This window comes from Sinohyriopsis cumingii, chromosome 18 (assembly GCF_028554795.1).
Source record: "Sinohyriopsis cumingii isolate HCF-2022 chromosome 18, ASM2855479v2, whole genome shotgun sequence".
Lineage (NCBI taxonomy): Eukaryota > Metazoa > Mollusca > Bivalvia > Unionida > Unionidae > Sinohyriopsis > Sinohyriopsis cumingii.
Window position 1 is genome coordinate 831265 of NC_142978.1, and position 15294 is coordinate 846558.

At 38.1% G+C, this 15294-nt stretch overlaps 1 protein-coding gene across 3 annotated transcripts in view; it reads right to left on the bottom strand.

Annotated features, from left to right (window-relative positions):
* LOC149775947 (uncharacterized) overlaps nucleotides 1-15294 on the bottom strand; it is a 76174-nt gene that overhangs the window by 17008 nt on the left and 43872 nt on the right. For 2 of the 3 annotated variants that reach the window (XM_089942803.1, XM_089942802.1), the window contains exons 2-5: nucleotides 6031-6177; nucleotides 5283-5391; nucleotides 2674-2784; nucleotides 1350-1540 (exon numbers count right to left, since the gene is read on the bottom strand). In XM_089942803.1, the coding sequence (XP_089798929.1) occupies nucleotides 1350-1540; nucleotides 2674-2784; nucleotides 5283-5391; nucleotides 6031-6102 (483 nt within the window). In that variant the 5' untranslated portion in view covers nucleotides 6103-6177. Of the gene's footprint in view, nucleotides 1-1349; nucleotides 1541-2673; nucleotides 2785-5282; nucleotides 5392-5995; nucleotides 6178-15294 lie in introns of all 3 variants that reach the window. The other variant, XM_089942800.1, reaches the window with a different exon arrangement.

A 15294-nucleotide genomic window follows, 5' to 3' on the forward strand; every position in this document is an offset into this window, starting at 1 on the left:
GCTCGTCCTTAAAAGTTTGATATATATTATTTTGTGATTGATTTTGTTAACAAAAATATAATTAGAAATTGACAATACTGTTTCTGGAAAGATCTCATTCAAACTTGGTGTGCTTTGTCTGAGAAATGAAAAACCAAATCATGACAAACAGTTTTGTAAGAGTCAGTATTGTTCAGTGTTAAAAGAAAGGCCATATATAACATCGTGTTATAATCATTTTGCATGATATCGGAATAATTTTAGTATGGAACTTAATAAATAATAATATGTTTGTCCTAAAACTCCTTCGCTATGTTATTAATGTTTTTCAGCTTCGGGGTTTCATTCTGTACTGTTACAATCATTGTAGAAGATGAGAAATAACCAGATATTCAATTATATCTTCATATTATTATTCATAATAAAAAGTGTCTCAAAATATTTATATTTTTTGTTTATTGTAATAGTCACCCAAACCTCACCCAAAATATAAACATACTTTAATTTGGATGAAATTTTCCTTTTTAATTTATTTTTTCAATATCATTCACATTTAGAATCTTTCATAGAATACAGACTATAAAAGTCTTTCTGTTTTGCTTCTGTTAAGAGAAGACAATAGATTATATTATCTTTGTAAAGAGGATGTCAAAACTATTGTAGTTTTTCAACGAAAGCATTAATATTTTCAATTTGTTTGCTTTTTTCTTCTTTAAGGAACAAGGTTACTTCCCACTGAAAAGATCATTATCCATATTTAAGTTTAAATTTATCTTCTGCAGATAGTACCAGCAAAAAAGAAAAGACAAATGAATATTCGGGCCTGTTTTCTCAGCACAATGAAGCAAATGAATTATGCGAGATATAGAATCAGTTTTGTATGGTTTTGAAAACAAGCATATACATGCAAGTTGAAGAAATACATGCTTCTTAAAAATTTTGAGTGGGACAACTGTATTACCAGATTGGATGCATGCATGAATACGCCCTATTTAACGACATCTTTTTATGAAAATATAGGCAAAACAAAACTATACACAAATGCTTTCCCAAAATATACATGTGAAATGTTTGCAAATCTTAGGTATCGAGTACCAATCCAATTTTGTATGAATCGACCATCAAGTTGATTAAACGTTTAAAATTCAGTATCACGCAGAAGAAAAACTAATATTCAATTTATTTCTAAGCTTTCTTTCTTGTCTATCTTTGTATTAAACCCATTAAGTTACAAGATAGCCTGTTGGATGCCTCCCCACCATCGACCTCCAGAGTATAATTGCAGTAAGATACCACCTAAGAAGTAATATAACCCCTAAGATTTCTAATAAAGGTATTATTCATAAACTAAACGGGGGCATGGTACTTACCACTTCCGGTGTCAAATCGGAGGGAAATCTCTGAGACTGTGCACTGGTGTTATACTCCATGATGGTGTCCATGACGTAGAATCCGTGTAAGTTCGTCTGATTTGCATAACTCAAGGGATCTGTATTGTTTTTAGTGACCAGGAATCGGGGCAGCCATTGTGTAACAAAATAGGCACTTCCCTTCAAGCCATCTGAGGCAAACAGTAGCATAAAAGCTGACGTTACATCACTAACTAATTAAATTACATTCAATCTCTAATGAAGAAAAGGATCCCATAACTGAATAGTTTGTGTTCAAAAACTTCAGGAAATGCATACTGATTTAGCTTTACTATTTTGTGTCTGTTTTCTTAGACATGCTCTGTATATTACTAAACAATACATGTCTATGATATCACAAATAGGCCCAAAACATACATACATACATACATACATACATACATACAACCGGTTTCATAATTGTCATAGATTTCTTGTAAACAAATGGGCGTGACTATCTGTTGAGAAGTGCCAGTGACCCATTGAGTACGTTGCCAAACTAAGTAACAAATCAAGTTCTGCACAAATCCAAATTGTATTATCAGCATTAACTCAGAAGAAAATCACTAACAATTGTGGTTATGTAAAACAAATGATTGTCTCAATTGAAATGAAAACGTTTAACTAATCCAAATTTGTACGTTTTATATGGTAAATTATCTAGGGTTTAGTGTTCTCTCTTTTGGACAGTTTTTGGGTTTAGACAGACAAAAACAGGACAAGACTATTATGTAGTGATGCAACATGAACTGTCATCTTGATTGGTAAAGAGTCCATTAGAATCTTTAATACGATGTAGCTTATTTACAGTTATCGACAAAACAACGAATACTAATAAGATATACTTGGTCATCAGGAAATTTCAGAATCGATTTTATGTGTAATAAAGTATCGTGATCTCATATGAAGTCACTTACTTCTCAAAAAATTCCATGGCAAGCATATGAAATCATGTTAATATGTTCTTTCATTTTTTTATCGAGCAGAAATGTTGGAAGAAATGTATACCTCGAGAAAATAAATAATATAAAATAATGGAAATCAGAAACATACAGAGCGGTTTCTGAATATGATGTCTATATGAATACCAGGCTTGCTTTTGTCTCAGTTTTACTTGCTAAAATATAATATTGCATCAGCCGGCTTACACTGTACCCAGATAATCGTATGACTATTGAGGTTTAGGACTATCAACTAGTAACCTCATTAGTAAAATGTGGCTTTATAGTTTAGATCGTCCAATTCTTCAATTTATTGTCTGAAAGCTGATATTTGATTTCATTACCTTCCTCCAAATCAAAAGAGATAAATATAACCGTGTTATTTCTCTTCAGAGTACTGGCTCTTTTTGCGACATCCAACATGGCTGCCAACCCAGATCCGTTGTCATCGACCCCTAAGGAAAGAAACTACTTAAGAACAATGTAACACACAATTGTATGTATCGCCTCTGTAACGCTTCTAGTAATTCAAAGCAACAGGCAAGTTTAAGTGATAATTATCGATCAGAAAATCAATTCAGACTCCAGTAATATTGGCTTGCAAGGGTCTATTAATAACCGAGGTGTGTCCAGGTTACCAAACTTATGATTCGTACATAAAACAGCACTCACATAAATAAACTTTAAACATAATATTCAAGCAACATCAATGAGTAATGCAATATAGGCAACATACACCTCCTTTATCAATAAGAACATAGTACATATCAATATACATCATCTCGCCATATTTCATGAATGTACTTTGGGTATATGATTCCACGATATTCTTTTGATCACAAGCTAAACGCAGAACGATAACCAAAGCAAGCAAAATATGAAATAATGGCCAAACTGGTCTTCTTTTGCTGAGAAGCTTTATTAATACCGTATCTTAATCAATTTCTAGGTTAGTTTCAACATTCCTGACAAAGTAACATGAAATTCAAAAGGTTACACAAGCCAGGTTAGCGGACAAAAATGGGCTATAAAGACCTTTTCTGAAAAGAGGGAGTAGTACTCATCAATATATATCCACTTATTACTCTTGATATGATAAGCTGGTGTTGTTGTTGCTGTTGTTTTTGGGTTTAACGCCATTGTTCAGCACATGAGACATATACATCGTGGCTAGTATATATAGTGGAGGAAAACACCAGGAACAACCGCCAACCCAGCTGAGTTTTCAATGATCTGCCAAGCCGAGTGCCGTAGACAACTCGGCAAGCCAGGGCTCATAGGATAGGTTGTACATAGGATGCAAACACCTATTGATTATGAGCTGAACGTAAACCAATGTCACATACGGTATGAAGTATACATCACAGTCATTTTGTCGATAGGGATGTGTTAACAGATGAGGTGCACATTCGTCTCTTTCAATGATTATACCATGACGGTAAACACATAATTCACCTAATTCATTGATGTGTGAAATATGGGTCCAATAACATACTTTTTAAGCAGGGTGTAGTTCCCATCGACATGTATCCTTTCACTAAGGTTCAAGATTATAGGTTAGAGAGTTTATATACAGGGTTCAAAACTCCTATGTAAGCATAAGAAAAACGAAAACATAACCTACATTAGTAAAATAAGAAATGTTGGCCACAAAGATCTTTTATTACATGGATGTGATACTAAACGAAAGGCTTAATCTTCAAGTGTCATAATTATAGCATAAACACAGCACAAGAAATGTATTTAAAACAACACATTTAACCAAAGTCTTTTCGGGGTGAGATATTGGTCACATCAACCAACGTTTGCACTGATGGTGTCGCATTCATTAAAAGGCATCCGTTCATCATATGTCGTGAGTTCAGCTGTATCCGTATGCATACGGTATGCAGGAAAAACGTAGGCTAAACGCAACAATCCTAACCCAAAATTTACAAATAATGTTTATGTATGTAAATACTTAGTCACAGAATGTTCGTCCTATGAGACCAGCTCTAAACAGTTGCTAAGGTCAGAGGAAGAAAACGATTGTTTGAACACAATGAAGCTATATATATATATATATATATATATCTGTGTGTGTGTGTGTGTTCGTTTCTACATCAGCTGGCAAACACACCGACGCCAACACCTTAGTACAGTAGCACGCCTCTATTTCGTAAGGGCAAGCTAAAATTGATTGGGATTTTTAACGTATCTTTAACACTTTTTCAGTTATATCGCTACGATGTCTGCAGTGTGACAGTTTATAGTGATGTCTAGCACGTGGGTATCATGCCGCAGACATGTAGTATGATGTCCTACCATTACATTACATTATCCTGACACCATGGCCAATCAGTCCTAACACAAACCTCTTAATGCTGAGCGCCAAGCGAGGCAGCTGTTAGTACCATTTTTGTAAGTCTTTGGCATGACTCGGCCGGGGATCGAACCCACGACCTCTCGCATCCGAGGCGGACGTCTAACCACTAGGCCACCAGATCGGTCTGTATTTGTTACTTGCGGAACAAATAAGTTTGTGAAACTTAGGTTATAACAACTACCAAATATTCTGAAAGAACCTATATTATACAGCACGAGACAGTAGTTGGTCTTGTAAAGCTTCACACTACCCGTTATGTAGGACTTTGAGCCGAATAAGATTGTTGTTGTTAAAGTAGCTACTACGATTTTAAGTGCCTTTTGAGATAACCTACAACCTAAATATGTTGCTTCCTTAAAATCTTGTAAATATTAACCAGCATGTAATGTTTTATTTCAATTTATCAATAACTAAATTAGTATGCAAGAAACAAAGATCGGCCGGACGTAGGCAAAATCTCCACATTAGTATTTAAAAAATAAAAAAAACACACTGAAACATTCATTCAAAATCTTGTTAATGTGTATAGCAATTCATTGAAATCTGCCACACTTGATGTCATCATAACAGTCTGTACTAAAGTGATACCTGGCGAGGTTTTGACCGTGTCATAATGCGCACATATCCCTGCAATTCGGTCCTCGAAAGTCCCAAACCTTTTTCCTTTCAGTATCCCAATAATGTTGGACCCCGTCACCTGCGATGAAACAATGAAATTTATATTTTCAGCAAATGAAGTCACTAATAAGGACACACATGACACAACGAAATCACCAAAATTTGGCTTTCTGATACGAAAGGTACATATTTAGCTGCTTACAAGTAAACGTAGTTGCTCACGCTACATATGGGCATTGTAAAAGCTAATCACAAGAATATTTTTTAACGAAGTGGAGGGTAAGAGATCTCAAGTGTACCAAAACGAAAACTCTTACAATTTCCAATAGAAGCAGGATAAAGTCAAACTTGGCGTTATGTTACAATTGGATAGAAATTACAAGTGTTGATATTAAGCGCACATCTATAAGGGATACTCCAATGAAGCAATTTGCCTACAATAGCACGTATAAACAAATATACATGAAGTCATTACAAATTATGAGGAGACAAGGAAAGAACAGTGGAAGAAAGAAAGAACTGATGAAAAGAAATGAACATAGAAATATGCAAAGAATGAAACGTGTAAAAAAAAAGGGATTAACATTGATCGATTATGTGTGTGTATCTGACACACCGAGAGAGAGAGAGAGAGAGAGAGAGAGAGAGAGAGAGAGTGCATAAAACTGAGTGTTGACACAAACATTGTCGGTTGTTGTAAAGTTGTGGAATTCTGTACCAAGCCCAAATCTCCGAAACTCTTGGTAGATGAATGTTCTTGCCAATTCTTTATACGTAGGATTTGTTTCATGATGTCGGATGTTGGAGAAATGCTCTTGTATCGTGGTCCTCATGTAGCTTATGTCGGCTGCATGGCATGTTGTCACTGTAGAAAGGAAAGACGGGGTAGATATAGAGATACATGTAGCTTATGTCGGCTGCATGGCATGTTGTCACTGTCGAAAGGAAAGACGGGGTAGATATAGAGATACATGTAGCTTATGTCGGCTGCATGGCATGTTGTCACTGTGGAAAGGAAAGACGGGGTAGATATAGAGATACATGTAGCTTATGTCGGCTGCATGGCATGTTGTCACTGTAGAAAGGAAAGACGGGGTAGATATAGAGATACATGAAGCTTATGTCGGCTGCATGGCATGTTGTCACCGTAGAAAGGAAAGACGGGGTAGATATAGAGATACATGTAGCTTATGTCGGCTGCATGGCATGTTGTCACTGTAGAAAGGAAAGACGGGGTAGATATAGAGATACATGTAGCTTATGTCGGCTGCATGGCATGTTGTCACTGTAGAAAGGAAAGACGGGGTAGATATAGAGATACATGTAGCTTATGTCGGCTGCATGGCATGCTGTCACTGTAGAAAGGAAAGACGGGGTAGATATAGAGATACATGTAGCTTATGTCGGCTGCATGGCATGTTGTCACTGCAGAAAGGAAAGACGGGGTAGATATAGAGATACATGTAGCTTATGTCGGCTGCATGGCATGTTGTCACTGTAGAAAGGAAAGATGGGTTAGATATAGAGATACATGTAGCTTATGTCGGCTGCATGGCATGTTGTCACTGTAGAAAGGAAAGAGGGGGTAGATATAGAGATACATGTAGCTTATGTCGGCTGCATGGCATATTGTCACTGTAGAAAGGAAAGAGGGGGTAGATATAGAGATACATGTAGCTTATGTCGGCTGCATGGCATATTGTCACTGTAGAAAGGAAAGAGGGGGTAGATATAGAGGTACATGTAGCTTATGTCGGCTGCATGGCACGGGGTAGATATAGAGATACATGTAGCTTATGTCGGCTGCATGGCATGTTGTCACTGTGGAAAGGAAAGACGGGTTAGATATAGAGATACATGTAGCTTATGTCGGCTGCATGGCATGTTGTCACTGTGGAAAGGAAAGACGGGGTAGATATAGAGATACATGTAGCTTATGTCGGCTGCATGGCATGTTGTCACTGTAGAAAGGAAAGACGGGGTAGATATAGAGATACATGTAGCTTATGTCGGCTGCATGGCATGTTTTCACTGTAGAAAGGAAAGACGGGGTAGATATAGAGATACATGTAGCTTATGTCGGCTGCATGGCATGCTGTCACTGTAGAAAGGAAAGACGGGGTAGATATAGAGATACATGTAGCTTATCTCGGCTGCATGGCATGTTTTCACTGTAGAAAGGAAAGACGGGGTAGATATAGAGATACATGTAGCTTATGTCGGCTGCATGGCATGTTGTCGCTGTAGAAAGGAAAGACGGGGTAGATATAGAGATACATGTAGCTTATGTCGGCTGCATGGCATATTGTCACTGTGGAAAGGAAAGACGGGTTAGATATAGAGATACATGTAGCTTATGTCGGCTGCATGGCATGTTGTCACTGTGGAAAGGAAAGACGGGGTAGATATAGAGATACATGTAGCTTATGTCGGCTGCATGGCATGTTGTCACTGTAGAAAGGAAAGACGGGGTAGATATAGAGATACATGTAGCTTATGTCGGCTGCATGGCATGTTTTCACTGTAGAAAGGAAAGACGGGGTAGATATAGAGATACATGTAGCTTATGTCGGCTGCATGGCATGCTGTCACTGTAGAAAGGAAAGACGGGGTAGATATAGAGATACATGTAGCTTATCTCGGCTGCATGGCATGTTTTCACTGTAGAAAGGAAAGACGGGGTAGATATAGAGATACATGTAGCTTATGTCGGCTGCATGGCATGTTGTCGCTGTAGAAAGGAAAGACGGGGTAGATATAGAGATACATGTAGCTTATGTCGGCTGCATGGCATATTGTCACTGTAGAAAGGAAAGACGGGGTAGATATAGAGATACATGTAGCTTATGTCGGCTGCATGGCATGTTGTCACTGTAGAAAGGAAAGAGGGGGTAGATATAGAGGTACATGTAGCTTATGTCGGCTGCATGGCACGGGGTAGATATAGAGATACATGTAGCTTATGTCGGCTGCATGGCATGTTGTCACTGTGGAAAGGAAAGACGGGTTAGATATAGAGATACATGTAGCTTATGTCGGCTGCATGGCATGTTGTCACTGTGGAAAGGAAAGACGGGGTAGATATAGAGATACATGTAGCTTATGTCGGCTGCATGGCATGTTGTCACTGTAGAAAGGAAAGACGGGGTAGATATAGAGATACATGTAGCTTATGTCGGCTGCATGGCATGTTTTCACTGTAGAAAGGAAAGACGGGGTAGATATAGAGATACATGTAGCTTATGTCGGCTGCATGGCATGCTGTCACTGTAGAAAGGAAAGACGGGGTAGATATAGAGATACATGTAGCTTATCTCGGCTGCATGGCATGTTTTCACTGTAGAAAGGAAAGACGGGGTAGATATAGAGATACATGTAGCTTATGTCGGCTGCATGGCATGTTGTCGCTGTAGAAAGGAAAGACGGGGTAGATATAGAGATACATGTAGCTTATGTCGGCTGCATGGCATATTGTCACTGTGGAAAGGAAAGACGGGTTAGATATAGAGATACATGTAGCTTATGTCGGCTGCATGGCATGTTGTCACTGTGGAAAGGAAAGACGGGGTAGATATAGAGATACATGTAGCTTATGTCGGCTGCATGGCATGTTGTCACTGTAGAAAGGAAAGACGGGGTAGATATAGAGATACATGTAGCTTATGTCGGCTGCATGGCATGTTTTCACTGTAGAAAGGAAAGACGGGGTAGATATAGAGATACATGTAGCTTATGTCGGCTGCATGGCATGCTGTCACTGTAGAAAGGAAAGACGGGGTAGATATAGAGATACATGTAGCTTATCTCGGCTGCATGGCATGTTTTCACTGTAGAAAGGAAAGACGGGGTAGATATAGAGATACATGTAGCTTATGTCGGCTGCATGGCATGTTGTCGCTGTAGAAAGGAAAGACGGGGTAGATATAGAGATACATGTAGCTTATGTCGGCTGCATGGCATATTGTCACTGTAGAAAGGAAAGACGGGGTAGATATAGAGATACATGTAGCTTATGTCGGCTGCATGGCATGTTGTCACTGTAGAAAGGAAAGACGGGGTAGATATAGAGATACATGTAGCTTATCTCGGCTGCATGGCATGTTTTCACTGTAGAAAGGAAAGACGGGGTAGATATAGAGATACATGTAGCTTATGTCGGCTGCATGGCATGTTGTCGCTGTAGAAAGGAAAGACGGGGTAGATATAGAGATACATGTTGCTTATGTCGGCTGCATGGCATATTGTCACTGTAGAAAGGAAAGAGGGGGTAGATATAGAGATACATGTAGCTTATGTCGGCTGCATGGCATATTGTCACTGTAGAAAGGAAAGACGGGGTAGATATAGAGATACATGTAGCTTATGTCGGCTGCATGGCATTTTGTCACTGTAGAAAGGAAAGACGGGGTAGATATAGAGATACATGTAGCTTATGTCGGCTGCATGGCATATTGTCACTGTAGAAAGGAAAGACGGGGTAGATATAGAGACACATGTAGCTTATGTCGGCTGCATGGCATGTTGTCACTGTCGAAAGGAAAGAGGGGGTAGATATAGAGGTACATGTAGATTATGTCGGCTGCATGGCACGGGGTAGATATAGAGATACATGTAGCTTATGTCGGCTGCATGGCATGTTTTCACTGTGGAAAGAAAAGACGGGGTAGATATAGAGATACATGTAGCTTATGTCGGCTGCATGGCATGTTGTCACTGTAGAAAGGAAAGATGGGTTAGATATAGAGATACATTGTTACCTCAGGTAGACTGAATCTACTCAGCAATTAGTTATGAAAATGTTTAAACAATAGTGTAAGCAAACGTAGATAACTTTAGCACTGAGTATGTTCGTTAAACTTAGCTGAATGATCTCCCAATGTGTATGCTTTTTTGACCCTATATTCACGATTTAGTTACATCCTTGCTGAAGTATCTTGATTAGTCCACGAATGTATGGTGACTGATTTGTTCAGCCATGGCGATGGGTACCACAGCTCATAGCTTGTGTATTTGGATTAAAGTCTCAGTATGGGATAGCTTATACGTGAGTAAGTAACTTTTGTGATAATATCTTACTGGGTGTAATTTCGATTCATACTGCATTCATACTCCTGTATGATTTAACGATTGCAACTCATTCCTTGTTTTGGTGTGTATCTGGTACGTACAATCATAAATATAATATTCCTTCATTTATGTCAGAGGATGATGTGGGTATGTGAGAAAGCTTGCCAGTAGCTTCTCGTGGGTCGGTGGTTCTTTCCGGGGTTTTCCCGGGTTCTTCCTCCACCATTAATACTGGCCGCCATGCATAGCCTATCGTGTGCTGAAAAATGGCGTTAAACCCAACAACAACAACAACAACAACCATGTCAGAGGAATCTGGCGTAGGTTTGCATTGTGAGGGCATTTAATAACATGGTCGCCAAGAGAGTATGTATGCTGCGAACGAATGCTGATTATTGCGACTAAGCTCCATCATACGGTGGGGATTCCGCATAGTTGCAGGAGTAATGTGACTAATGCGTGCAAGCAGGTAACATGTGCAACTACCCATGTACCTGACGTCCTTTGTCGATAGGAGGTAAATTAGAATTATCTAACCGGTATGAGTGCCAAGGAAGACACATGAAGTATGGTACTAAACTGAACAACAAATAGGCATTTTTTGTTACCGGAATCTGAAAATAGTTTATTACCAGTAAAAAGTTATATTGAACTTAATAATTGTCCCTATATCAACCCTGGCGTTCAACTGTTTTCTTTCACTGAAAATATAACCAAGTGTTCTTTGGGGTTTTTTCTCTTGTTCACAAGGTCATGTAAATTAAAGCAAGAAAATCGTTTGTAGAAGAGATTTCTGAAAAATTACAAATTTGATTGGATGTAAATAATTTCAGGATATAAGCGGAAAAATCACTTTGGTGAGTTCTTAATGTAGTGCAATGATAGAACTGTACAATGAAAGAGAGTTGAATAGCGAAACTTTAATCAGATGTATTTATCTCATTCATTTGATATTTTATTATTATCACAATAGATAGTATGGCGGAATAAGTGGGTGTGTTTATCATCAGCGTTGTATGTCAATAAATATAATATTATTTGTGTAATTTCCGTTTTTTGTATTCATTCTTTGAGTGACGATCGCCAGTATCAAACATTCGCGCTTCCCTGTCTTAAGTATCTGATTAAGTGTAGTGGAGTTCGTGATTAAGTGTAGTGGAGTTCGTGATTAAGTGTAGTGGAGTTTGTGATTAAGTGTAGTGGAGTTTGTGACACTGTGATCTACCTTATGCTCGTTAATATAACTTATGAAAAAATTCGAAACAGTTAAAAGTAATATTCTCCCATAAATAACTAAATGTTTTTTGCAAGCCTTTAAGGACGGGTTGCCTATTTCTTTACTTTTTTCTTCTGAAGCCCGACACCTACTGATTTTGTTTTTAAAATTCACAGATGAGGATATAGAAGGATGTCTATGTGATGAATATTCATGGCCCGGACAAGATGTTAAGTTATATTTGTTTAAACTATATCTGTTTAGATATTGCCAAGTCTCCCATAATTTTTGGAGTCGTGCTGGTTTTGTTTGTAAAATGCCTGACTCGTAACCTAATGGTCGCGGGTTCGATATTCACACAGACCAGCCCTAGTCGACTGCCTTAGTATGTCTTTTGAGAAATGCACTTAGCTCCTGTTTGCACGGCATGCTATAGCTAATTGTGCGTTAAAAATGCTGGTAGAACCAAACAACAAACCCACTCGCAAAGTTGCATCCATAACTTTAACATACCGGCTAGAACCCTGTTTATTTCAAGCAAGATCATTCGGTTTCCTCAGACTCTATCCATATTTCCGTATTAAAAATATTTTTTACAATCTTTCTGTAATAATTTAAAACCAAACTGAAGCTAATAAACATATTTACAAATTCCTTCATGATAACGATTTAATTTAAAACAAAAAGCAGAGTTATTCAAAGACGTTAAACCTGAAGTTGATGGAGATTCAATGATGACTACTGGGTAGTTTACGTCCTCAAATGAAAGCAAAGTTTTCTTTGGCTAATACGATGGATGAAGTGAATGACTTATTATAGATATGCTTTGTTTCCTGTTCCTTATTATATGGTTACTTTATCATATTTTACTTTAGTATTTTATAACTTTTCCCGGGGGGAGGGGGGGGGGGGCGGCCAGCCTGTCCTTTTGGAGTGATGATTATATTTAATCCTATTTGTATCCTTATTGACTAACGCATTTACGTCTTCCAGCTTAGATACAGTACCGAAGTAGTCGTTTAGAAAATAAACCCGGTAGACATTGTTGTGGAACGTTTTGAAAGACCTATATGCAATTCAAATTTTTAGACATTTTTGGGGTAACTCTTATTTGCGTACGAGTCAGTTACTTCAATGTTGGAGCATGTACGTTTCAGTACAATTCATAATACGCCTATATATGTACAGTGATCTCTATGTTGCAGTTAAGAATTCCAACAAGTTTTGTGAATTAAATGACTCTAAAATCGTGTAAATTGAAAATATGTGTTTACAAAGTTTGAATGAAAATGGGTTATGGAAAGTCATATGATGCGTGCTATTTTATGCAACCTCCGTATAAACGTATGGTCGCGCAGTTGTTTAAAATATCATAACTGAACGTGAGTGTGTTTGCGTGAGAAAACAAGAGAGAAATACGGGAAGAGGTTCTGTAAACAAATATGCTATGTATAGTCACAGGACTGCCACTCTGTGTATAATCACAGGACTGCCACTCTATCTATAATCACAGGACTGCCACTCTATTTATAATCACAGGACTGCCACTCTATCTATAATCACAGGACTGCCACTAGATGTATAATCACAGGACTGCCACTCAATGAACAGTCACAGGACTGTCACTCTATGTATAGTCACTGGACCGCCACTCAGATTTGGCTATATATCTTTACTTTAATCCTCATGTTAGGAATAAACAAACCGCTCCGGTGGCCTAGTGGTTAGAGCGTCCGACTTGGAGGCGGAAGGTCGGTGGATTCGATCCCCGGTCGAGTCATAACAAATACTTACACAAGTGGTACAAACAGCTGCCTCGCTTGGCGCTCAGCATTAAGAGGTTAGTGTTAGGATTAGTCGACCTGGTGTCAGGATAATATGACTGGGTGGGACATCAGGCTACATGTCTGTGGCCTGATGCCCCAGCGCTAGATATCAGTATAAACTGCCACAATGCAAACATTGTAGCGATATGACTGAAAAAGTGTTACAGCTACGTTAAAAATCCAAGTCACACAAACACACACACTCACTCAGGAATAAACAAGAATTACATTAAAGAACAGAAGAATCTGGCAGAGATTACACACGAGTTGGAGATATCCATCCTTTCCATGGTATTTTGCTGTAATTAATTCTTCAGGTCCAGAATATTTAAAAAACGATGGATGCTTTGAAAAGCAAATTAAGCAGTAGAAGCAGAAAATAAGAATAGGTAACCAGTTTAATAAGATCAGTTTCAATCCTGATCAACAGAATATCAGCACGTGGCCATTCTATGCCCGCATATCAACAATTAGAATGAAACGTGTATATGTGGCCAATATGATTTTCGGATGACATTATTTCGGAGACAAAACCAGAGTTCATTTTAGTCTACGACATGAGAACGAAAGATATTGCCCAGCATCAAATTAACATAATATTAATGGCTCAGTTTCGTTCCCCTCTTTAGGTGTCACATTTACAAATGATCACATTTACATTGTAGAACGAAATCTACTGGATTGAATAATGAAATGGAATACATTACCTATAAAGGTAAGCGCCTTATATTTAGGATTGTACACATCTGTACATACGTCTTATTGCAGTGTTATATTGTTCTAAATATCGTCCCTAACCTCCATCCGTCCCGGAGTGTCCTTACAAATATTACACACTGTTGGACTCATCATCCTATCTATCAAAATGATGATTTTTTCATCTGTATATTTATTATTTCTAGAGATCAAAAACTGTATTATGACATACAGACTATATTATGACAAACTGCGGCATGTTTATTTATTTCTGCATGTTTATTTGTTTCTACATAGTGTTAAACGTTTTACTGTCCATAGACTTGCAAACAAAATAAGACTCGACCTTTCGAGGCGGACGCTATAACCACTAAGCCACCAGAGCGGTCCCCACTACTACAAACTGCCAGTCTGTACGTTTTACTTTTGTTTTTGCTGCAAAACACAGGCGATAGATCAGGAATCATTTTCTGACTATGTTGTTTATGTTGTCATACGCATCAACATGAATTCGTTGATCTACAACAGTTTTCTGACACCTTTGTACGTACGGTCATGAAACGTAATCGGTATCTGTATCTTGCATGGTTTATACTCATCTCTGGTAAATACATGTATAGTTACCCTCCAGCAACGACCATGACATGTTCCGATTTAGAATACCTTTTCAGTATGTAGAGTCATGAAACTTAATCTTTGTGTTCATTGTGTCAATACGCATCATAAACAGGTATAATCATATCGCTGTGACCTACTTTTTGCGTTATATTGATTACGCTATTTTGATACATTCAGCCTCTTTCCATGGACCCTGTGGTGTGTACAGTCATGAGCTTTGATGGGTGTTTTTATATAAGGAGTTTCAATCACCTCAATGTCCTGCTAGTGCCGTCCCAAAATCCACTTGTTCTAACTTTAGTGAATATGCTGAAGTTTGATTTATGCACAGTCTAAAAGGCGATAAACATCATTCTGTATAAGTGTTGTTCTTAATTTATACTTTTGTCTAAAAGATTTAAAACTCGCTTTTCCTAGTTAAGTGAGAAACACGACACAGCCAAGCAGAGGTTGCTTCACATATTGTGTGGTTCACTTATCCATGACACCTGGACAGTTTCATACATATCGTACATAATTTCGAAACCTTTAAAACTCGGCCATCAGCAACATCATTTAA